We start from the raw sequence: 24,090 nt of genomic DNA, 5'->3' as shown, positions 1-24,090 counted from the left end.
ATTTAAAAGACATTAAGCTACAGGTGGAGGAGGTTATATCTACAAAGCACTAATTGGATAAATTGGAGCTCAAGAACACTCCCATTTTTCTACATCTTGATGAGATGTTGGATGCTTAAGATTAGTTTTTAGTTGAAAGTTCTTTTGAATGTTTACATATTCTTTCATTCTAGATGTATAGATTATGAATATCATTTTAATGGACGCTTATAATAGTTATATAACTTCGATTAATTATGATCTGCTGGTCTAACAGTGCAATAAAGGTGTTTTTAATGAGCTATTTTCTTGTTTTTTCCCTCCGATCTGCTGCCCGCTAGTGAATTTTAATAGGAGTTGCAGTTACAAGAACCGGAATCCGGATGTCATCATCTTTGCTTTTGCATTTGTCTCCGCATCCAGCCGAGCAGCCCACCCACCGCACAGCGTTTATTTTCTAGAGAAACATAGCGAGAATGTCGGGTTCCTCCAATCTTGTAGCCATGAAGAAAATCGTACAGCAGCTCCGCTTTGAGGCGAGCATAAACAGAGTGAAGGTATGGGTTTGTTTTTTTTGGGCTCAAAACGAGTGGAAAAACCTCAGCCATCAAGCTGATCCGCTAACAGCGCTAGCTAGTACCAGTTTCCAGCGGTACGTTAGCCGCTAACGCTGCTTAGCGGAGAAGGGCGTTGGACAGAAGGGGAAGGATTGAAATCAGTCCTAACACTGTTTGGCGTTATTATATTGTAGAGTAGAAGCGGAGATGGATTTTATTTATTAGCTTGCATCCAACTAACGTATCAATAACCGGTAATAATACTTTAAAAAAAATAATCCATTACTCGTTGCTCAATCACAAAGTAATGTTCTTACGTCCTAGGGGCAGCAATTCGTTACAATACCTGCTACGTTACTTTTCTGTTACCCCTTCTCTCTCGCCTTAAAAATGTGGAAAAATACCGCTGATACCCTGTGTTTTTGTCATCCTTCTGCTCGATCAAATCAAAGTTCTGGAAATTGGGTGGGGTACGTTACAGTTGTTGGATTATTCATACTTAAATCTGATACTTAGAGTAGCGATAACAGAAGTAATAACTTATTTCTGATTTGTTCTGTAATATCAATACTGAAATTGAAACGCACTACCAACAACGACCTGGTTTGGTTTGTGATAATGTTAATAATTTGAAACTGTTTTTGAAAAGTGTTTTTCAAAGTGCTGAGGAAACCAGAGGAAACAAATACGGTAATATTTTAGTAGTTGATACATTTATATTTAAAGTAGTTTACAGATTTAAAATGGTAATATTGACATTTACCGACTACAAGAAGCCTTTGACAACACTATGACAATTTAAAATCAAAATTACAAAGTAAACTATATTTAAACAGCAGTAATGCAAGTGCACATTAGGTGAGGATCCCTATTTGAGATGATGTTGATCCAAGAGTTGGAAACAGAGTGGTCAGTATAACTGTCCATACTGCAGGTGGGGAGATGAGATTGAAATTTACAATGTCCTGCTTTGTCTTTCTTGTCGCTTCTTGTAAATGAAGTGGAAATTAAACAATACATTTTGTAGGTTGACCCCTTTGTAGATAACTATTTGAGGACCGCTGGCTGATGTCATGGTTTACTTTTCTTCTGTGGTCCCTTGTATCATCACCAGGTCTCCCAGGCAGCTGCAGACCTTCAACAGTTTTGCATGCAGAACGCCATGCAGGACCCCCTGCTCACCGGTGTATCCTCCAGCACCAACCCCTTCAGGCCACAGAAGGTCTGCTCCTTCTTGTGAAACCACTGCATTCATTGGTGAGTACGTCACCCTGTTGACACAGACACAGACATACTGTACATGCATACGCACAAACACTTGGTGTAGGCTGTCGGCATCTTCTTCATCCTCGTCAGGGTGGAATTTCCTTGAGATTTCTGGAAAACTTCATAAAGCTTTGAAAAGGAGTCAAAGTACTGCTCGTAATTTCTTTAAAGCATTTTGAGTGAGACTAATGGAAGGAGAGAGAATTTCAGAAATGCACCTGACTGTGCCTCTCAGTTTATCGTGTCTTTTTGTGGAATAAAATGAATTCGCTACAGTGGAAGCCTTTTAATTTAGTCCAGCAGAGACTCAAGAATGGCCAATGAAATGTTTGGATGACTGAAATGTTGAGGTAGAATGAAATACCTTGGCAAAGTTTATAAAAATACAAAAAGGTCCTCTAGACCCCAACAGGATCCTAGAGCAGGCTCACAGCTTACTAGGTTTTCTTATTTTTAAAGACTAGATACATACTTCAGTTTGATATTAAGTACCCCAAAGTAAAAATGTGAAACAAGTTGGAGCTTCTATTTGAATTCTATAGAGATGCATATAGGATAACCAAATGCAGAAAACATAATCAATGTGTTGCTGTTGATGCACATTCTCCATGTGTTCAGAAATGGTTAGTTGACACGCTAGTTAGCTAGACAGTAGATTGCATCTAACCCAGCTTTCTTGCTGCGGTAATGGACTAAAGCTCATTGTTTTTATCCACTGTTTTGGTTGAGAAGAATTATTTGAGGCTTGCAACAGTGAGATAAAGGCCAGGATTTGCTTGTCTAGAGCTCATTGTTTATTCACTTTTCTCTGCTGTTCTCCAAGTAATGTAAAGGTCAGCAGACCTCCACCAGCACTTTGTTTCACTGTAGAGCTGCTGTATCCCATTTTTATCTAGCTAAACACCAACATTTTAAAATAGCCACACGTTATTGTATCACTCCAGTCTTCTCACTGAGAATCTCACAGTTAAGTAGATGGCCGATCAGTACTTTTTTGATGCTGCAAAGACAAGGAAATGCAGCTGTACAATGCAGATTACAGTAGATTACAATATGGCCATTCACTGCCATTATGGGGGTTAGAGGGTTAATTGCGTTCATCTACAGGGAAACAAATTGTGCACTATTAAAAGCACTTTTTTTTCACATTTTCATGAATTATTCCTAAATTATTTGGTTGAGGGGTCAGTTTGGATCTCTACAATTTGTATGAATGGGGTTATATTGTAGAATTAAATATCTATACACACCTTAACCATTGTTCTTGATATCATTTCATATTTCTAATCTCTAATATTTTGTTTGTGCTTTTATTTTCCGGTTCCACAGGCCTTCATTTTGATGCTACAGGGAAAAGTTGACCTCAACACTGCTCCTCATGCCAAGCCATTATACTGCCACGGGATCTCTCTGAGTGTAAACACGTTGGAATCATGTCAGCAAGATGACCATCTATTTTCAGCCACAGTAGACGAAAGGAGACAGTTTTATTTTTCATGGCACAGTGTGATTTTCGAGTAAATTATTGTGCCTTTTCTATTGTTCTATTTTAGTCATCACTGTTCTTGACTTTTTGTATTTAATGATTAAAATACATTCTTTACTACTCCAAGTTTTTGTTGATTGGCATTTTCTGTTTTTTTTGTGGTCACATAAGCAAATTATTTGAAGTGATAGACATAACTACTTGTGGAAACATGTTGGCATCAGTGTGCTGTCAGAAGCATTTTTATTTAGAGGTCCTCTTGTAGAGTAACTGGATTACTGAGGCACCTGATGTTTAGAATGTAAAATAGAAAAGCTAAAATAGAGTTAAACTCAATTGACGGCTTCAAAGAGTTCATTTGTGTGCAACATAGCTTTCCAGCATCTGACTTCAGTTGACTGGTTGTAATTTGAAAGGTAAACAAGATGATAATAGTCACGCAGCAACAGTAAGCGCTTGTCTCACAGTGAATTTAATGCCTTTTTTTTTTTTTTTTTTTAGAAAGTGAGGCTTTTGTAGTATCATATAAAGAACTGTATTCTACTGTGATCAAAACCTGAATGTGCCTGACTCAGCTGTACTACTTCTAGCTCATGATGGCCGTCCACTGAATTCATCTGTTTAAATCAAGTTTGAACAGGTACAGTTATGTAAAAACTGTTGCAAATCAGGTTACATAATTTCGAATATGAATAATAAATAAACAGTAGGTGATTACTCTGTGTATTACTCAGAAACATGTTTGCAGGATGATGGCATCTAAATTGTGAAATGTTCCAAGACTGTTCCAAGAAGTAATGCGGCATGACGTCAAACTTCCCAAACCTAAATTAATGATTGTAGAAGATGGTGATGATAACACCAGTGTAAAAAGTAGTTTAATCTGCATATTCTTAATAGATTTGAAGGCAAAGTAATATAAATGTAACTGACAGTGGTAGGATGAAGTTACTGATTTCGGAGATTAGAGAAGATTACATTAGGCTAATGATTAAAAACGTAATCAGGTAATCCGATTGCGTTTTGGAAGTAATCCTGACCAGAGATCACGAGGGAACAAGCAACATGAACCACAGGTCAACACTCCCATGAAGCTGGCTGCCATAGTATGAGAGGTGAAATTAATAAACAAACATTAACATCACCTTTTTTTGATCAGTTAAGATTTATTACATATTACTTTAGTTGATTGATCATTAAATCCTTCTACTCGCAGTGTGCTTGCTTGTATTACAGCGCCCTCTGTTGGTGAACACGTGATTGTCCCAAAGCGCTCGGCTCTCGCGAGAATCAAGGTAGCGGAAGTCGGAAGAGAAACGCTGAACCGCTAACTGACTGAACCCAGGTCGGTCTTCTCATCTCTCTCCCCGAGTGCTTATAAGAGAGTAGGTAAGGAATAACTGCTGCTAGATCAGCTCAGTAAAGCTATCATCAATCTCTCGCCAGCGCGAAGAAGGAATCATGTGACCGAGTTGCTGTGGAAACGACGGTTGTTTCGTTAGGTACAGATACAAGCTAGTTGTTAGCCTAAAATTTACTAGCAAGTCAAGCTGAATAGAACTAACGAAGCTAAGTGGCCAGTGAATGACCGGCCCAATCGTAACCGACACCATAGTTGCAACTTACTTTTGCTGCATGATGGTTTGTCTTCTCCTTGTTCGTACTTCAGGCCAGCCAGCTGCAGTTAAATTGGGTAACTTGAGGCTAATAGCTAGGTTAACTTTGTAACTAGGCTGCTAGCTACCATTCTTCTCACTGATCTCAAACCAAAGTTAACTATTGCTGACTGTCATTACACCAGCCTAATGAACAGCATTACCTGGCTGAATAATGTCTCCCGCATCTGAACAGCGGATCTATTGATTGTGGTGCAAGAGTCACCAGATTCAACCCCAGGATGATGCTGCAGGATGGGTCAACGCAGCTCCTCTGCCTCACAGCCAGCAGTGGGGTTCCACTTTTCACAAGGGGAGCCTCCAAACAACTCCCCTTCTCTGTCATTGGCTCCCTGAATGGGGTTCACATGTTCGGAGGTGGCCAGGGAGTCTTGTTGTCCAGCTGTGAGACTGAACGTGGGGGGAAAGTGGTGTGGAGAGTCTTCCAGGACAGTGTGATGCTCATCGCCGTGAATGGAGGGCAACAGGCGGGAGGTGGTGGAGGCAGCAGCAAAGAGGAGGAGCTCCACTTACGACGGTTGCTGGAGAATGTGTGGAATTGCATGGTGCTGGTGCTGGGGCAGGACGAGCTGGCCAGTGTGAGGAATGTGGAGCGGCTGAAGAGGGACTTGCGATCCTGCTTCGGCCTCATTGACCAGCTGTTGGAGGAGAGGCAAGAGGGCATCTTGGGGAACCTGACACACTGCGCCGACTGCCTGCTGCCTCCCAACCCTGCTGCTCTCCAGGAGGCTGTGGAGGGCTTCACGCAGGCTGCGGACAGCGAGTTCGGTTGCCTCATGGTCCATGGGCGGATAGCTGCAGCGACTGAGAAGTGGTGGCGCCTGGCACCGCAGGAAGTAGTGCTGCTGGCTGCTTTGATGCGGTCCCTCGCAGCATCTGGATCGGCCTCCTGTGACTACCCAGTGTTCCTTCCGCAGGGCAGCCCCACTGTGGCCCACCGCCTGCTCCGCTTCCAGCTGCTCCCGGGGGCAGATGTGTGCGTGCTGTGCGGCCCGACGCCTTCCCTGCACCGAGCCGAGAGCGGGCTGGTGGGACGTTTGTGGTCGCCCATGGTGGAGACCCTGAGAGGTTGTCTGGCTGTCGGGGAGCGCTGCCTGCCAGGATCTGTATCCCTCCGCCCTGATGTGCTGGCACTACTTCTCATCAACCGTGAAACACGCCGCTCCGTCTCCTGTGTGCGGGGCTTCACTCACCCCCCGCCCAGTGACTCCACTCTGCCCTCCAAGGCCCGCTGCTGGGAACTCCTCAAGCTCTTCTACATCTTCAGCACCACACGCTACTTCAGCCAGGAGGAGACGCTGTGCGTTTCCCCGGAGGAGAAGGCTCAGAGAGTCAACACTGAAGACTTTGCCCTTGGCTTCTCCCACCAGCCGCTACAGTGCTATCTAGTTGCAGAGGAGTGTAAATGCTTTGGCCTACAGACTCCGCAGCACCAGCTCTTCCTGCTCACCCCGCTCTCAGTACCCACCTTCGCCCTGCGCACGGTGGCCACACAGACCCTCTCCGCTATCACTGCAACCACTGGGTTTTAATGTGACATTTTACTTTGGCACAACATTTCATTAAGCTTGCCTGGTATGACTTAATCAGCCATTAATTCACTATATTACCTATTCCCCTGGAATGTTTATTCAATGCTGGCATTCGGGCTTCTCTTCTGACTGTCTTTATTGATAATTGCAAACAGGCAAAATTACTTCTTGAAAAACTGATCCAGGAACAAAATGTATCTTGGTCCATCTGTTCTCAGGAGAATAATTATCAGACTACTGGAAAGAAACGTAGCGGGTGTGGTTTCACTATTGATTGTCTGAATAGCCAGTTTAGTGATTTACTGTTCAAGAACTCATTTGAGGATATAAACCTTGAAACCTGTAAAATGCTGAAAATTTGGTGAAAATGTTATACTGAAGTGAAATATTGCTTTAAGTTTTGTTTTGCATTTAAGAGCACTATTGTGCCTTCCTAATCACAGCTAGCCTTAATGGCTTCAAGGCTGGCCCTGTAACAGTAATGTCAGTGCTGGTCAGACCTCAGTCCAAATCCTGAATGTCCCTCTGGTTCACTGAATAATACCCTAATCACTGGGATTACACTGTTTCAAACTTGATTATTAGAACTACTGTTGGAGAACCATGGGGAAAAGTTACACTGGGATAGGCTCTAGCCTTTCTTATTTTTAATATCTGCTGTGTGTTCAAATACGTGCTGCTGTTCATCATTTTGACAGTTTGAATCCTTTGGCCTCATAAATGGGATGAATTTGACTGAATTATAATACTGGTATAAGTTGTCTTGAAGTAATGTCTGTTTTTACACATAAATTGTTAAGTGTTTTGTTAATTTTCTGAGATCATGGGAACAAAACAGTTGTAAATTTAAACTTTAAATATATTTGGTTACTTTTAAGGACATTTGTATCAATGAGTGAGTTATTTTACTTGTTTTAAACCACTGATGTGATAATGATAATATGCAAAATCTGACCTTCAAAGGAACAAAATTCACTATAATTCAACGCCACGTAATGATATAATGGTGGTAGTGACTGTTGACAAAATACTGTATAGCCTACACACCATTATCGTATGAAATAGGCAAAGTCATGATAATTATGGAGGGCAGCGCCTTTGTGTTGTTTATAACTGTACTGGAAATGTTTAGAAATGTTTTGCTCTCTTACTTTGTCAAGGCACAGGGATTTACTGAAAGTCACATTGAGGAACAATAACATATCCCAGCAAGTGTTTATCTAATCACAGTTTGCTATCAGCATCTTTATGACGCTTGCTTTTGACAGACTGCTCATTGTGAGTGAGTGAGTGAGTGAGTGAGTGAGTAAGTGAGTGAGTGGAGAGTCTTTTATAGAAAATGACATGCTGTATTTCCTCAGAGGATCCTTCCACTTAATGTGAAATTTGACCCATTTCCATTCTCAGGTCTGACCTTGTTCCTCCACCCTCCAAATTCCCACCGTGCCATGCTCAGGCTGAGGCTAAAGTGACTCCAAACCGGAGCATATACACCATATAGAATTGCATAAACCGTCTTTGGCTGTCTGCTATCTGTTTCTGTATTTCTGTAGTTGGGTTTCCATCACCTAACTGGCCTCAGGAGGCACTCACTGTACAGAAGGGTTCGGGTTTACTATAGAAATAGGCCGAGAATAAGGGGCTGGGTTTAATTTCTCCAATGAAAAATGACTATAGTAATCCTATAATATGTTTTAGAAGGTTAATATACAAATATCACAGCAAAAGGTCACTATAAACATACTAAGTACCACAGGCAGGTGCATGGTATAACGTATGTGCTTTATGGAGTGCATTGAGCTAAGCTGCTGCTGCAGGCTATTGGGGAGCTAAGTGGGCTCACGTCCAAATAGGAGGAGCAGGATTTTTTTTTTTTTTTTTTGCAAAGTAGCCCTGAAAGTCTCCTCCCAAAAAATCTACGGAGCACACTGCTGCTGCTGCTGCTGCATGACAAAAGAAGGCAGTGCAGTGAGCTGCAGAAGTTGGAAGCGGCCCCGGTTCCCTGGCATTGGCCCTCTGATCCTGTCTGTCGTCTCAGTAACCGGAGAACACCGGTCCTGATTGACAACCTAACGGTGCGTAGAGTAACGGGAGGGGAGGGCATGACGGTGGAAATGAAGAGCCCACAAAGGGGAGGGTTGCACTGGCTCAGTATAATGTTGCCATGTGTGCAGGAGGGATACATTTCAGACTGAAAGGCTAGGTCACTGTGGCTGCAGCCCGGGCACAGAGAAACTATCAGGGGGTCTTATCATTTGGTAGAAGCCCAATCTGAAAGTCCAAAGGTCTTGCAGGTGGGCGCCTAAGTTAGTTTTCGGAGCGCGGCGGCTGCACGTGCACAACTTAGATCTTAGACAGTCCTCTCGGGTGTTGCAACCAGTGTGGTGGTCTCAGCGCGCCGCAGAGTTTTTAAGTTCCCCCAACTTTAAGGAACTGCAAGCAGACTGTGTAACATGTCAGCTGCACGGATACAAATGTTCCCGTGTAGGAGCGTCCGTATTTTAAGCAGGGGGCGAAATGAGTGTGGTCCGAGGGTCCGCTCAGTCACTTCTACTCTGTCCTCCTCCTCCTCCTCCTTCCCCGGCAGAGCCTTCTCAGGACTCAGCGAGACGCGGCGTGGACTCCCCCACGAGAAAATGACCGAGAATGGAGTGTCGTCCCGGGGCAAGGTGCTGACCATCGACACCATGAACCCCACCGTGAAGAAGGTGGAATACGCCGTGCGCGGGCCCATCGTGCAGCGCGCCGTGCAGATCGAGCAGGAGCTGAGAGAGGTTTGTCCAGCTGGCAGGCAGATCTCTGCCTCTATGTCCGCTTTATCTCTGCCTTTACAGGCCGTGCTGTGTGTCCTTATCTCATCTCGCTTCTATACTTCTCATTCATGCATGTGTAAAGTTTTTGTTTTGCAGTGCACTCATTGTCTATCTTGCATTACATCAGCCATTGTCTTATACTCATTCTGCTGGTCTGACAGTGACAAAAAAAAGTTGTATAATCTCACTCGGCAGCTGTTTGACCACCCAAACGGTCTCAATATGTTGTGTCTCAATCCAGTTCCCATTATAAAGTACATTGCCACGTCATGCTGCCTATAAAGTGGACATCTGTTTGACAGCTATAACTGTTAGTCTTTCTATTTAAAAGCCAAAGACTTAAAATAGAACAATTCACAATGCTAAAGAGATATTAATATCCTTCAGGACTTGCCAGAATAGAGCTCAACTAATCTTCCTCTCTCTACCTTCTCTAGGGGCTCTAAATGTTAATTGGACTTTGCAATTCATTAAATTAATTCGTTAAAGTTTTTTTTCTCGAAACATGAATCTAATTAGCTCTAATTGTAGATCAGCAGATGTCCATTACTTGTCATGTGCTTACCATTACCAACATTCTTCAAAAGAAAACTCCATGTGTTGAAATTTGCTGGTCTGCTTACACACCCTCCTATCAAAGTCCATCAGTTAGTTAGTAATATATGTTGAGCGTGTTGCAGATGAATTGTAGACCTGTTTTGAAAGTCTGTTTACTGTTACTAAACAATCATTGGTTTGAAGATGCATCAACACCCCGATGAAGAAGAACCCTTTCTGCAAATTCTACCCTCTGTCTCTCTATAATAATCTCTAACTGTGGTCGTTTAGTCCTTCTCTTTCTTCTTGAACTTTTTTCACCCTCCCCTGTTCCCCGTTCTCCTTGCTGTTATCACAGCTGCTCATGGCGAGATCCTGAGGAAAGAGGTGAAAGTCCATAGTCTGAATGTACAAGTGGATATTTATCTGTCCTGTTTACATCGACGCTTCACTGCCTGACCTCGCAGTGAATGTGCAAACTCTGTTAGCCTCACTTTACCTGAAACAGTATACGCTGTCTGCAATGTCTAGTCTGTACCACCCCCCTCCTCCTCCTCCCCCAACGCACACATCCTCATAGTTAATGGTCCACTCAGCAGTCAAGAGGAATGTTTATAATATGCTCTCAAATCTTGCGTCCAGCATTTTTAAGCACTTATATGTAAGCAGCACTTTTATTGCGCAATTCAAGTTGATTTGTCTGAATTGGCACCATCAACGAAAACCATTGGTGCATTTCCCTATAAAAGTATCATCTGACCCCTTCCTCTCGCGCTACTTCTGTTGTTGTCACGGAAACCAACGCTTTGGTGTACAGAGTGCAGTGTGGTGTGAAAAGTGTCCTCTCTTGAGTGCTTTGTTCAGGAAGGGATGAGCATGTGAACAGGGTCTTGCCCAGGTGAAAGGTACATTTAGCGGCTTGGGGCCAGCAGGGACGGTAATGACAGCGGTGACCTTTTGCACAGATGCTATCAAAGATTTTCTATTCAGTTTGTTCAGACCCTCGCTCATCCAGCCGATCCCTCTCAGCAGGGAATGTGGGATGTGTTATTTTCTCCTCAATTGTACAAGAGTTTGATCAGGTGTTATCTGTCGGACATTTAGAAGTTCAAAAAGCAGAAGAAATTGCAGTTGGATTCTGTTAGGTCAAACACAAGCCCAAGCCCAAACCCATATCTCTTGCAACTGCTGATGAAATTATCTTTATATTCATGAACACTAAAAACTAGAGTACTGGAAGTGTTGCCATTTCCATTTTGGACAGCCACAAAAAAATGTGTCCTGTACCTAAACATCTACAGTCTTCCCAGTTTACTCCGTGACCCCCAAAGAGCCTTCAGAGGATCGAGCACTGAGTCGTTCGCCTTAGTGTGTAGTGCAAGTCATATAGTACTATTTTTGTTATATAGTTGTTTTTCTTCATGTTCTACATCACAGTCCTTTTCTCTGCAAGTGGGTATGATTTGAGAATTTGACGTGTCGCAGAATCAGAGAAAAGTATTTAGTAATTTTTACATTATGCTGTCTCATCTTCGTTGTGCGGCCTCTCGTGAGACCGGTCCAAGTTCCTCTAGACCACTTCCCTCCTCATTTTACGAGTACCTCCCTTTTCGAACTCAATTCTGAATGGTGTTGGATTACTTTGGGAAAGCGGGTCACAGTGGTTTCATTTACTTGTTTTTGTCAGTGAAATGAACACCCGCAGACGCACACACACACACATGCACGCTGCTTATCCCAGTCGCCGTCTTTCTATTTCCTACACACCCTGTTTTTAGAAATGAGACCTTTTGTGACAGAATATTGCCTTGTTCTTGCTCTTTCCTGATGCCAAAGATGTGTTAATATCTCCAATTTGTTATGCGCTTTTCCAAACAGCAAATGGACATAAGACATTCCAGAGGCAGACTTTGAGTCAGCATGCTCCACCAATTAACAAGTCCCCAAATAAAGGCTGTACAGTTATTACATTGTGGTCTTTGTTTTGTGCTAATGAGCAGCTGATGATGAATAGGGACCTTGTGGAAATGCTCTCTAAAGCTCAAAGGGTCTCTACGGGGACAGAAACAGAACGCTAGTTTTTGTCAAATTCTTTCCACACATTCTGGTTGTGTGAAAGGCATTATGCAAACCTAGAAAAATATTTTCCACGGAGGAGGGAAGCCAAGGGTTTGTATTCTGTCTCAAAGCATTTTCAAATGCTTTGGTCTGTACTGAATATGTATTTGGCATCACCTTCTGGAGAACTCTAATGAATGAGAGCCTGACTTACCACAAGAAACCAGAGAAACTAGAATGACACACAGCCATATTACGCAATGAAATATTTCTGCTATTTGGATTTTATAATGGGAACAGCTTAAGCCACAACACCATACACGAGCTTGAGCGGTATTATTTCATTAATGAAGTGTTTTCATTGTAAGGCCCTGCGAGTACATAATAAATGCTGCCTGAGCTTTACACCAAGATCACTGTTTACAACAAGAGCTCCTGTTTTCTGTGTTGGCACTTCAACAATGATTGTTTGCTTGACTGTTTTTATCGGTGATAGAGGACATTCTGTAAAAGCACAGGCGTTCGAGTTGGTTCTCAGGGACAGAGGCCGGTTTCAATAAAAGATCCCGTCATCATGAATGGGAGGATACCTTGGCCGAGGGGTGTGATTCACTCTGCGGCGTGCTATTGGCCCAGCCTGAGAGACACCTCCGCTCTGCGACCAATGAGAGAGTCAGAGACTGTTTTCTAAAATCAGGATTGGATTGGACAAATGTTCCTCCCTGTCCAGAACAAACAGAGAGACTGCTTTTGATTTCTGCAGGGTGTCGCTGTGAGGCTCCACTTGCGGCCTCTCCGCACTGTCACGCTGTTCCAAACATCTGGTGTTAACAGTGTGTGTGTGTGTGTGTGTGTGTGCACATGCATGCCTGCATTGCTGTTTGTCCTCTGTAGTTTTAGAAGCTCTATATTATTGGCCTGGAAAGCAGTAGTCTTGCAACCACACTTTTTCGGCAATAAATTCTCCAAATTCCTTTTTTTCTCAGCATTACATTCTCCATTCGTTTGACATATTCAGTTTACTGCTGCTTTACTCTTGTAAATCCTCTTTTTTCCAGTTGGAAGCTGACACTAAGCGAGGTTAAAAGCCTCTGTGTAATGTATGTCTCTGTGTTTGTGTGTCAGAAGGTTAAGGTTATCGGTACGATAAGACCGTTTGCGCAGGTTGAAACTTTGGTCCCATATTTACACATACTCTTTGCATCAAGTCTGTTGATAAGGTCGCAAGTCATATGTTGTTCGTTACTCTTAAAATTGACCTCACTCAGTGGTTTTGTATCGATATTTTATATGATGTTCTTTATTTAGAATAGATGCACGCTTGCATAAAATGTCCTGAAGTCATTTCTGCCAGTAAAGCAATGTCCTGTACTGTATCTATAGTGTGAGTGTGAGCGAACACACTCACACACTGCTAGGGACCGTAAGGGAGCACAAAAGAGCGAGAGAACAGCTGACACCAAGCATTTCTAAGTTTGCTACATTCTTCTTGTCTGCTCTCCTTATAGCACAGAGTCCAGTTTGACGGGCATCCTTACCTCTTATTTGTTGCCTATGATAACAATGAGTGGCAGATGCAATGGTATGATCAAAGCCTAGATACAGAGATTTACAGATGATCCAGATACTCTTGCTGCTCCAGATACTGCTTGTTTCACTGGCACTGCTTAGATTCATTCAGAACTAGGCCTTCTTCTGAAATGGCTGAGCTAGTGCATTTACGTGGCTTTCCTGAATATAGCTGAAACTGGGTTTAGTTATTTCTGGAGTCTGTACTGTAACTTAGAAAATCTGATGTGTGGAAAGTTTCATTTTTCAACTTTGGAATGAATTTAAAAGATATGTATTTTGTGTTGTTTCAGTGGAACTGAAATGAGATAAATCATACTAATTACTGACTATATAAAAGAAATCCACAAATTGAAATACATTATATAGCCAAAACTAGAAAAGTGTGAATCAGCAATGTGTTTTAATGTACTTTGCCCATTGTATGCGCTACTGCCGCTACCTTTGAACACTCTGCATTCTCCTTGCCTGCTATTAAGCAGCAACTTAAATCTGAAGTTAAACCTGCCCATTTGGAGGCTTAATTTAAGCACTCATTTATTCCTGAGGTAGCAGAGAAGCTGTAGTCTCCTCTTATTTACTCAGACAAATTTTAGTCCAGAACAGGCTTATGTTAGGACTTTCAAAATATAGGCCTTTTTCAGTAATCCAGTTTAAATTAATAAAATCCTGATAATTCTGTGTTGCACGACTATCTGTAACTATAAATTAAAAAATGTAGGTAAAAGTTTACTACATTCAGTTTCTGAACTGCTGAGCAAGCCATCTGAAGACAGCAGGGCATTGTGGGTGAAGTTGTTGGGTGAAAGTTAAAGCGTAAGTGTAGGTGTGTGGGCGGTTGTTTCTGGGATGTTTGAGCCCTTTGGACGTTTTGTGGGACCAATTTACCCAAATTAAATTTAGTTTTAAAAGATGGGAGGTGCTCACTTGATAACACCAATGACCCGCTCTCACCCTCCCCCCTTTCCTCTAACAAATCAAGTCAGGTTTCCTCATAGGCGCTCACCCTAAATTGTACAAAAGACAATCGCATCACATCTTAAACGGGTAAATGAAGACGGTGCTTGAAATGTCTGTTCTTCAAACTCTTTTCCATTTGCACCTCCTGTCTCCAGTCTGCCCATGTCACCGTTTCTATATGTTGTGTTTATGTCCTGCAGGGAGTCAAGAAGCCCTTTGCTGAGGTCATCAAGGCCAACATTGGTGACGCACATGCCATGGGCCAGCAGCCAATCACCTTCTTCCGTCAGGTCTGCACCTAAGCTCCCCCGACCTATCATCTAAATATAGCGGCTCTCTTATGATTTGTGAATCTCTTGATAAAACAGTTTTCTTGCCTTGTAAATAAGTTGGTGTCAATTGATTTTCTCTGTCCTGTGGAGGAATGTGTGCAGGATTTTGCATAATCCCCTGTCCCCCCACACCCCCCTTCTCTTTTTTCAAGGTCTTGGCACTCTGCTCTTACCCTGAACTGTTGAATGACAGCACATTCCCAGAGGATGCTAAAAGTAGAGCACGCCGCATTTTGCAGTCCTGTGGAGGGAGCAGTATAGGTGTGTATTTAGTGTGTTGGCATGTTGTGCATGTAACAGTAAGCTTTTTATTTAACTATTATCACTCATTATCACCTTTTAGTCTCTTTATACCTAACTTTTGTGTTATGTAGGCTTTCTCTTGGTGCTTTCTGGAGTTAAACTTTTGTGAGTTTACTCAATTCTTGTTATTTGTCACAGTAATTTTCCATTGTCTCCATCTGAACCTCCTTCAGGTGCTTACAGTGCCAGTCAGGGCATAGACTGTGTGCGTCAGGATGTGGCTGGCTACATTGAGCGAAGGGATGGCGGTGTTCCCTGTGATCCAGACAACATCTACCTCACCACAGGGGCCAGCGACGGCATCGTGGTACAGTGGGACAGATAAGTCCTTATCATCTTAGATTCGATTAGATTATGCATACTGTGCAGTAATAGTTTATAGTAATAATTTCAGAGTTTCAGTGCTTTGTTGTCAGCAACCCTCAGGTGTCATGCACATATCAAGATAAAGCACATACCATAAAGTACATGACAAGTACATAACATGTCTGGATAAAGTGCATACTTTAAAGTGCACACCCCTAATGTAGCGTCCTGTTTAACTGCAAAATAGTTAAAAACATCATGAGTTAAAAATATATAAAAAAATGCAAGCAGCCTCACAGTTAAAGTGCATATTGTTCATAGTATGTCGGACTGGAGTCTAGTCTTGTTTATTTATATAGCCCTTTATCACCGTCAAGGCTCAAAGGGCTTTACATACCATCATATGCATGTCATATACCATAATACATCATACATACACATGTACTGTACTGGAGTACATTAAATAGCTATGAAGTGACTTGCAGACAAAGCTACATCAAAATGTAAAAAGGAATCAAGTGTATGCAGGTGACATGGTTGTGCTGACTTGTATTCTCCCGTCACTATTCATATTTCCCACGTCCTTCTCCTTTACCGCCCTGTCCGTCGCTCTTAGACCATGCTGAAGCTGCTGGTGTGTGGTGAGGGCGCGACCCGCACAGGCGTGATGATCTCCATCCCCCAGTACCCGCTGTACTCGGCCGCCCTGGCCGAACTGGGCGCCGTGCAGATCAACTACTACCTTAATGAGCAGAAATGCTGGAGCCTGGACATCAGCGAGCTGCAGCGCGCCCTGGAGGAGGCCAGGCGCCACTGCAACCCCCGAGCCCTCTGCATCATCAACCCTGGAAACCCCACCGGTAGACTTCACGTCACACGCTCCGTCATCATACAGTGGAAAACGATGAGATTTTTATTGTCAAAGGGATCTTGAAATATAACCACAACCAGCTTATTATGACTAGTAGTAGTAATGCTGCCATTGTTGCTGCTGTTGCTGTTGTTCAGGACAGACATCATGATATCAATAGAGATATTACATCGTCTTGTCCAGCACTGTTGATGATTACTGTAAGAGTCAAAAAGACCAGTTAATGTCAGTCAGTTTTATAACCACAGATACCATGCACTTCTCCAATGAGAGCCACTAGATGGCAGCAAATGATATAACTGCCAGTCAAATCACCACACAGTCCTTTCCCTGATAATGGACCTCCTTCTCTTTCACAGGTCAAGTTCAGAGCAGACAGTGCATTGAGGATGTGATCCGATTTGCCGCAAAGGAGCGTCTCTTCCTAATGGCTGATGAGGTACTGTAAACCGGCCAGATGACTGTGACTAACTTGTCTCTTTTCTGTCTCTGTCATCTTCTACTTTACCTTATTGTGTTCTTTACCCTGTTGTATCTGTCATTCTGTGTCCATCACCCAGGTCTACCAGGATAATGTGTATGCTGATGGTTGCCAGTTCCATTCCTTTAAGAAGGTGCTGTTTGAGATGGGACCAGAGTACTCCAACGCTGTGGAACTGGCATCCTTCCACTCCACCTCTAAATGTTACATGGGAGAGTAAGTCATCTTACCTTCATTCTGAGATAAATCTATGTCAGGTCTTGATAAAATAATAGTGGCATTTTGTTTTAACTGGCTTGGAGTAGCAGATGGATGGGGTTTATCACATCAGGTCAGTTCAGATAATGTCAGGTAAGTTGTCAAGTCAGATCATTATGCTAAATCAACTTTCAAGTAATTTCCTTTCATTTTCTGGCTCTTTTGTTTGGCAAATCTCACCAATTTTGACATTTAAGTAGACTAAAATCAACTCGAAGTCAAAAAGTATTTGCAGGGTTTTTTTTTTTATCTGTACTCATAACTGCTTGGAATAGATGTTTAGCTTGTGTTTTGCTATTCATTTGTTCCCTACTTCATATCATGTCTCTCTTTCTTTCTGTCTCATAAAGCTGCCTCCTTTCTGCTGGGTCACATCATAATGTTCTCTCTGTTCCCTAGGTGTGGTTTCCGCGGCGGCTACATGGAGATCATCAACATGGACGCTGAGGTGAAGGCCCAGCTGACCAAGCTGGTGTCGGTCCGTCTGTGTCCCCCCGTTCCTGGACAGGCCCTAATGGACCTGGTGGTCAACTCTCCCCAGCCTGGGGAACCCTCCTACGACAACTTCATCAAGGTACACAGACCTACGTTCTTAATCCCACGACTCTCATTATCTACAGTATGATTCTAGTAGTCCTGTCCACAGTCTTTACTGACTTCATATTTGTACATCTTGACGTCAAATTGTTTTGGGAAATGTAGAGGTCTTGTGGTGCGTAGCAGATTCTTTACCTATGATAACTCCTGAAAGGCACGACTCTTTGTAGGTGTGAAATTGTTGTGCATGTGATAAGGTTGTTTGTTCACCGCATGTTATTCATGTGACTTCTATTTACAGGTCCAGTACAATCAAGCATCTAAAATCCCAGGCAGTGCAAATGTTACCAATGTTCACTATTTCATTTGTTCTCTCTCTCTCTCATTCCCTCTCTCTCCCTCTCTCCCCCTCTCTCCCTCCCTCTACTTCCATTTCTATTTCTATTCTCTGTCCCATGCCCAGGAGCGCACAGCCACCCTAAGTGTCTTAGCGGAGAAGGCCAAGCTGACGGAGCAGATTCTGAACACTGTGCCTGGCATCAGCTGTAATCCTGTGCAGGGTGCAATGTACTCCTTCCCTCACATCACCATCCCTGAAAAGGCCATCAAAGAGGCCAAGGTCAGTGCTTAATCTGCTCTGATAAATGTTTCACGGTTTAAGTTTGAGTTTTTTATCCCTTCAAGAAAATGATGTTGGTCAAGTGCAGTAAAGAATGAAAAGAATTCAGTGGAATATATTTAATTATATAATTATACAAGAATCTGCACTGACCCTCACGTACAACATCACCCACTCATTCATCAGTGCATGCCCTCAATACACACACACACACACACACACACACAATCTGCAACCCACACACTCATACATACCCAAATCAGGGCTTGCATTAAATACACCCGCATAAGATATGGTACACAATGCGAAAACTCCTGAAACCTACATCTCATACATCACTTTATGCTGGATTAAATTATTATTAACCAGGCTCCACATAAATCATTAGGCGTGCTGTACGTCCAGTATCTTGTTTGCTGAGGGAACAAATGATTTCCAATACGTTGTTTCAATTCTGTCCCGAGGTTGACTGCTCAGTTGGAAATTCAGGTTGGGGGGATGAGCAGTCACTGAGAATCGGATTTGCCTTATTCAGGATAAGGTCGGTGTAAAGCTGACCTACTGACACCTGATCATACGGTGAGGTTTTGCCTTGTCTTGGGTGCGCTTATTTCCAAAAGCACACGTAGAACCAAAAGACAGGGCTTGTTTGTAAAACAGAAAGTTGCAAAACACAGTGGTCAACATTAAAATTGCCAGTTTATATAAAAGGATTTGTGATCTTAGCTGTTGCTCAGTCCATAACCTTGAGCTTGTTCTCAGACTCAATCGCAATACTCGGGTCCTTCTAAGGTTGACACCCTTTAAAAAGGCTTTGAAAAGGCTTTACAAAGGCTATTGATCCAGGGGGAAGGAGAGGACACCAGATTTATTTCACCTCAAATCTGTAACCATCTCTTTTTGTTTTCTTTACGCCAACCTTCAGTCATCTTTGCACCTCTGAATAAATTCTCCTGTCTCTTCCTCAAAGCCTTCCAGTGATGTAGGCTCAGGTTTGAGTGCTTTTGCCTTCATTGGTGTACAACTCTGAAGGGCACCTGTGCTAATAGTCCTGGAAGATGAGGGCAAAAAAAGGACAATTGTTGCCATGAAAAAGTACCATAAATCCAGTGTTGGGCAGTAACGCATTACTAGTAACGCGTTACAGTAATAATATTACTTTCCCCAGTAACGAGTAGTGTAACTAATTACTAATAAAATTTCAGTAATAATATTACAGTTACCCCCCAAAAAAATAACTTGTTACAACCTTACTTTTGTTGATTCATTTTCGTAATCGTCGCAAAACGACCTGCCGCAAAACAAGGTGCACGTCGGCGTGCAAATAACAGAAAGATTGTGTCTCGTCATCAGTTTGAGCCAGGTGTGCTTTTCATCTAGCCTGTAACTTTTATGGATTCATAGGCTGTAGAAAAAAACTGCTAGTTTGAAGCCGTAGCTGCGCTTACCGGCGATTACCCTGACATTCACACAGAGACACACATGCAAATCTTCTGAATTTTGAGGAGAAAGGACGCAATTACCAATTTTGTGGGGTGTAACGGAAAAGTAATATAACGAGTAGTGTAACGAATTACTGTTGGCAGGGAGTAATAAGTAAAGTAATAGTATTACTTTTGAAAAGAGTAACGAGTAATGAGTAATAAATTACATTTTTGGAGTAACGAGCCCAACACTGGATAAATCTTGCTAGAATTAATAGTGAAGTAAAAATGAATTGACATGAAAAGATGTTGGATTTCAGGATTTTTTTTCTTCCATAAATTTTATTACTGTAAATTTAGTTGTGATTACCCATTCCCATGTTGGCATTAGAGGAGGTGACTTTTGCTGATACAAAGAGTAGCTCAAGTGAGCTGCTTGTGCTTTCCTTTGGTCCAATTTGGGACTCAATGGATTTGATTTTCTGCAAATTATTAATCCTTTCCAGTGAACTTGTAAGTCACAGATCAAAAGGGGCGTGGGGAGGAAATAATGAAAGATGCTCCTACGAAGCAGTTGGTAGCATAATTACAACAGCGCTACAGTTACCCAAAGTACTACTCAATACTCCAATTGTTATCAGAGTATCAAGCTTCAACATACACTATAATTTGTTCCAGGTATGAGGGTTATTTAATTTAAAGTCTTTCCTAACTCTGATCTAACACGAGTACCTGGAGCTCTAGCCACTCAAAGGCTGTTTGTGGAAAAGGGTTTAATAAATAGACTACCAGTGCTGATTTCTTCTTACATGAAGGGAACGCCAACCCACTCTTCTGTGTAAGGTCTAATGATGAAGCTATAGTTATCCGCAGTTATGAATGTAAGAGCCAAATGGTAGACAGCGACCAGGCGGCTTAAGGGTGGAGACAGCTGCATGTCTATATATTACATCTGTAATCCAGAACAGAAAGCAATAATCCCTCCACCGCCTTCTTTCTACAAGACATGGGAAGCAGGCCCGTTTCAACTGCAACTTTTTACCAAATTACCTGTAAGGGTTTTGAATGCAAATTTATCATCAATCCAGAAGCTCAAATTTTGATGAGGGACATGCTCAATATGAGTACCATTCATAGTACAAATCTCAACATTATTTAATACAAGTTTGAGACCAATCAGAGCCTTCTGGAGAGCACTGAAGGCAAGCTGTAGGTTCTCAACCACAGATTGTGTGTCATCTGCATAAAGATGTACCTTACAGGTATTTCTCTAAGAAGTGATGTCATTAATATAAGAGGATGGGGCCTAATACTGATCTTTGTAGAACCCCTTTAGTTTTCCTTAAAAACTGCACATGTCCCACCTTTATACATTCAGATCTTTCCAACAGATACTTTTCAAACCAGGCACAAGCAGCAGCATCAAAACCAACGAGTGAAAGTCTATTTAACAGCAATCAATGAACAGTGAATCCAACAATGAACAGTGAATCCAACAATGAACAGTGAATCCACTGTGTCGAACGCCTTAGACAAATCAAAAAAAAGAGCAGCACAAGTTTGCCTGTCATCCAAAACAGACACAATGTGATTGACGACTAGAGAGTTGGTGCTGTGCTCAGCCCTGAATCCAGACTGGTAAGTGCTTAATATAGAATATCTGGCAAGAAAGGCCTTGAGCTAGGGGCAGTAGTTATTTAACTCTCATTTATCGCCACCCAATACGCGATGGGATCTGCTGTTCCATGTAGGAACTGTATTCCTGACCTCCCTCCTTTTCTTTTCTTCTCCTTCTCAGGAGAAGGGCCAGGCTCCAGACATGTTCTACTGCATGAAGATGCTGGAGGAGACGGGGATCTGCCTGGTACCTGGAAGCGGCTTCGGCCAGAGGGATGGAACCTACCACTTCAGGTGCAGAACAGTCTTTGCGAAAACCACGTTTCACTACATCTGTGCCAAGTTTAGGAAAGGGAATGATATGTCATTGTCAGACTTTTCGTCACACACACTTTGCCTTTTAGACCCTCTCAGGTTATTGCATTACTCATTTCAACGATCCGTAATGTGTAACCGTTTACCAAGGCGTCTGCAAGTGATTGTGTCACTTTGGTTCATTATTAATATTCTCTTTGTCCTTTCCCCTCCCGATCCAGAATGACCATTTTGCCACCGACGGACAAGCTGAAGATCCTGCTAAATAAAGTGAAGGAGTTCCACCAGAAATTCACCCAGCAGTATTCTTAAATTTCCACAACTCTTCCTCCAATCAAAGCTCACACTCAGCCAATCACAATTCACCTGTCACTAATAAGTGCCTTCCCTACAGTGGCTCTGGTGGTCTCTGTGATGATGCACTTTAGCCTCTACAAGATTCTCATTTGGACTTACATGGACAGTACACAAGGCACTATTTGTGTCAAAAAACAAACAAAACTTGAGACTGGAAGACGTGTCGTTCTTATTCAGGGACACGTCAGTTTGGTACAGTATATGTGATTTCATTTCATGTCTGTGTCATTTCAGTTTTGAAGGACGTATGTGTAAGTGTAGGCTTATGTATTTGTGCATATGAGAGAGAGCTTGTCTATGTGTATGTCAAGCTAATGTAATGGTACAATTGAAAATAAACTGATGCTGCATAAAACTTCTGAGAAGTGTACAACTGGTTAAGATATTCCATTCCTGCAGACAAACCTTGACAAGGAGAACATGCAAAAAAAAGAAAGAAAATCCCATTTATATGATCATTCAGCAATGATTTTGTATTATCAAAATAAAGATAATAATCTATATTGTGCCTGTCATGATTTTATTACAAAGTTGTTGTGTTTTTTTGGAAGATTCAGATGTAACAGCTCCTGGTAATACTGTTATGGCACTATGTTCCTCCATCATTTCACATCCTTTCACTGAGCTTGTTGTATATAAATAAGTAAGTACCCAAGAGACTAGTTGAAAATGAACTGTATAGACCAAAATGAAGGATGCAAGATGACCACAGGCTAGTTTTTAGGGGATCCAACAAAAGGGCACACTCCTGCTATGAAAGACACTGAACTTCTGGTAATTAGTGAAGTACTGAAGACAACATCCAGTTTGACAATCCCCATAAAGAGCGAGGAGGCTAATTAAATCACACACACACATACACACACGGGAGATGGCCAGCTGTCTGTACCCTGTTGAAACTGTCGCCTCTAATGATGATGATGTTGTTCAGCTTGACTTCAACCTCCGAAGATTGTACCGATAGATGCTATAACTGCTTTTATTCTCTCAATTAATCTGTCATCTACTTTATTGCCCAGTATGCAGTTTCAAAGCAAGGTAGGATGATGAATGGCGCTGAGGGTTTGTGTGTGTGTGTGTGAGACAGAGAGAGAGAGAGAGATTGAAAGACTATGTTGGGAGTCTATTAAAGTGAGGCATGTAGTTTGAAGAGGTTTTCTGCTCTCTTTTTCTCTTCTCCACAGCGGCTGTCAACTTTAATTATCTTTGACAAAGGGGCTCCTGAATCCTAATTATACTGTGCTTTGTCTTTCCTGGAGCCCCTCACCATTCACTCCCGCAGCATGACGTGCTCACACGTTCCAGTCTTCTTCACCCTAAATTAATTGGGTGCGCTTGCGTTTTCTCTCTTGTCTCCTGACATCTTTTGGGAATCAAAGGTCATCATTAGTTCGAGTGAGGATGTAGGTCAGCGGAGAGACAGTCATGCATCAGACATCAGCGTTGTCATGTGATCCTCCTGGTTATTATAATGATCAGTCCTTACTCACGGCTTTTGGTCTTGAAAGATGAGATTAATATGATGGACTACAACAGCATATTGACTCGAAATGTGGTTTGTGAATAGACAATAATATTGTATTCATTATTGTGCATGCATGTATGCCTGCACAGGTGTGTGTGTGTGTGTGTGTGTGTGTGGGTAGAACCATGACGTACGGGAAAGAGAATACCATTCAACAGATCCAGGTTCTAACTTCAGCTGACATTTAGCACAGAAATGGAGGAATGTGATCCTGCCAAAAATGTCATGATAGACTCAAACCAAACTTGAGGGATTAGATGTCACAAATCTAATTGAGTTCTTTTCAGTTATATCTGGCCTGCTGTTAAAAAAGGAATTACCGATAAAATTAAACTAAAATCAATTCACCATGCAGATTATCTATGCAGTATTTTTCTTGCATACTCAAACATCTTGAAAACACTATTTTCAGTGTATTTTCAGACTAACGTAATCAAAATACAGTGCAGTGACAAAAGACAATGACATGACCTTATATAAACACAGCCAGCAACGATTGTGTGGAATGGTTGTCTTCTGACCCGGGTCAAATAGTTGCAAACAGTGTGGGAAATTACCACCATGCAAATGCTAGTAACTATTTATTTATGCATTTATTTGCATTATTTGCACTATCGCTATTGTCTCTATTGTTGTATATTATGTTCATTACCTTTATTCTATGTTAGTAGCTATTTCCTTTATTTCTTTATTACCTGTACTTGACTTACTT

The 24,090-nt window shown here is 42.1% G+C and overlaps 3 protein-coding genes across 4 annotated transcripts; all 3 read left to right on the top strand.

Annotated features, from left to right (window-relative positions):
- The first annotated feature begins 452 nt into the window (after positions 1-452).
- Positions 453-1,776, top strand: LOC139928999 (guanine nucleotide-binding protein G(I)/G(S)/G(O) subunit gamma-5-like). The gene is made up of 2 exons (XM_071921737.2): positions 453-536; positions 1,651-1,776. Exons 1-2 carry the CDS (start codon positions 456-458, stop codon positions 1,774-1,776), a joined length of 207 nt encoding a protein of 68 aa, XP_071777838.1. The 5' UTR covers positions 453-455.
- Positions 1,777-4,872: 3,096 nt separating this feature from the next.
- fuz (fuzzy planar cell polarity protein) lies at positions 4,873-7,243 on the top strand. The gene has a single exon (XM_071912606.2). It carries the CDS (start codon positions 5,186-5,188, stop codon positions 6,494-6,496), a length of 1,311 nt encoding a protein of 436 aa, XP_071768707.1. The 5' UTR covers positions 4,873-5,185; the 3' UTR covers positions 6,497-7,243.
- Positions 7,244-8,453: 1,210 nt separating this feature from the next.
- On the top strand, positions 8,454-22,313 carry gpt (glutamic--pyruvic transaminase). Of its 2 annotated transcripts, XM_071910849.2 has the most exons (12): positions 8,454-8,571; positions 9,084-9,270; positions 14,634-14,723; positions 14,918-15,026; positions 15,242-15,375; positions 15,991-16,234; positions 16,605-16,684; positions 16,806-16,942; positions 17,384-17,558; positions 17,985-18,140; positions 21,363-21,475; positions 21,718-22,313. In XM_071910849.2, exons 2-12 carry the CDS (start codon positions 9,133-9,135, stop codon positions 21,806-21,808), a joined length of 1,467 nt encoding a protein of 488 aa, XP_071766950.1. In that variant the 5' UTR covers positions 8,454-8,571; positions 9,084-9,132; the 3' UTR covers positions 21,809-22,313. The 2 variants fall into 2 exon arrangements, with proteins under 2 accessions (XP_071766950.1, XP_071766949.2); XM_071910848.2 differs by lacking the exon at positions 8,454-8,571 and having other exon boundaries at positions 8,950-9,270.
- Positions 22,314-24,090: the final 1,777 nt, after the last annotated feature.

This window comes from Centroberyx gerrardi, chromosome 13 (genome assembly GCF_048128805.1).
Source record: "Centroberyx gerrardi isolate f3 chromosome 13, fCenGer3.hap1.cur.20231027, whole genome shotgun sequence".
Lineage (NCBI taxonomy): Eukaryota > Metazoa > Chordata > Actinopteri > Beryciformes > Berycidae > Centroberyx > Centroberyx gerrardi.
This window is presented reverse-complemented; position numbering and strand designations above follow the sequence as displayed.

Excerpts from the sequence above, each read along its gene's own strand:
- LOC139928999 (XM_071921737.2), top strand. The coding sequence starts at position 456 with ATGTCGGGTTCCTCCAATCTTGTAGCCATGAAGAAAATCGTACAGCAG. Across the intron at positions 537-1,650 it reads CGAGCATAAACAGAGTGAAG|GTCTCCCAGGCAGCTGCAGA; the intron begins GTATGGGTTTGT and ends TATCATCACCAG.
- fuz (XM_071912606.2), top strand. The coding sequence starts at position 5,186 with ATGATGCTGCAGGATGGGTCAACGCAGCTCCTCTGCCTCACAGCCAGC.
- gpt (XM_071910848.2), top strand. The coding sequence starts at position 8,950 with ATGTCAGCTGCACGGATACAAATGTTCCCGTGTAGGAGCGTCCGTATT. Across the intron at positions 9,271-14,633 it reads TCGAGCAGGAGCTGAGAGAG|GGAGTCAAGAAGCCCTTTGC; the intron begins GTTTGTCCAGCT and ends TATGTCCTGCAG. Across the intron at positions 14,724-14,917 it reads CAATCACCTTCTTCCGTCAG|GTCTTGGCACTCTGCTCTTA; the intron begins GTCTGCACCTAA and ends TCTTTTTTCAAG.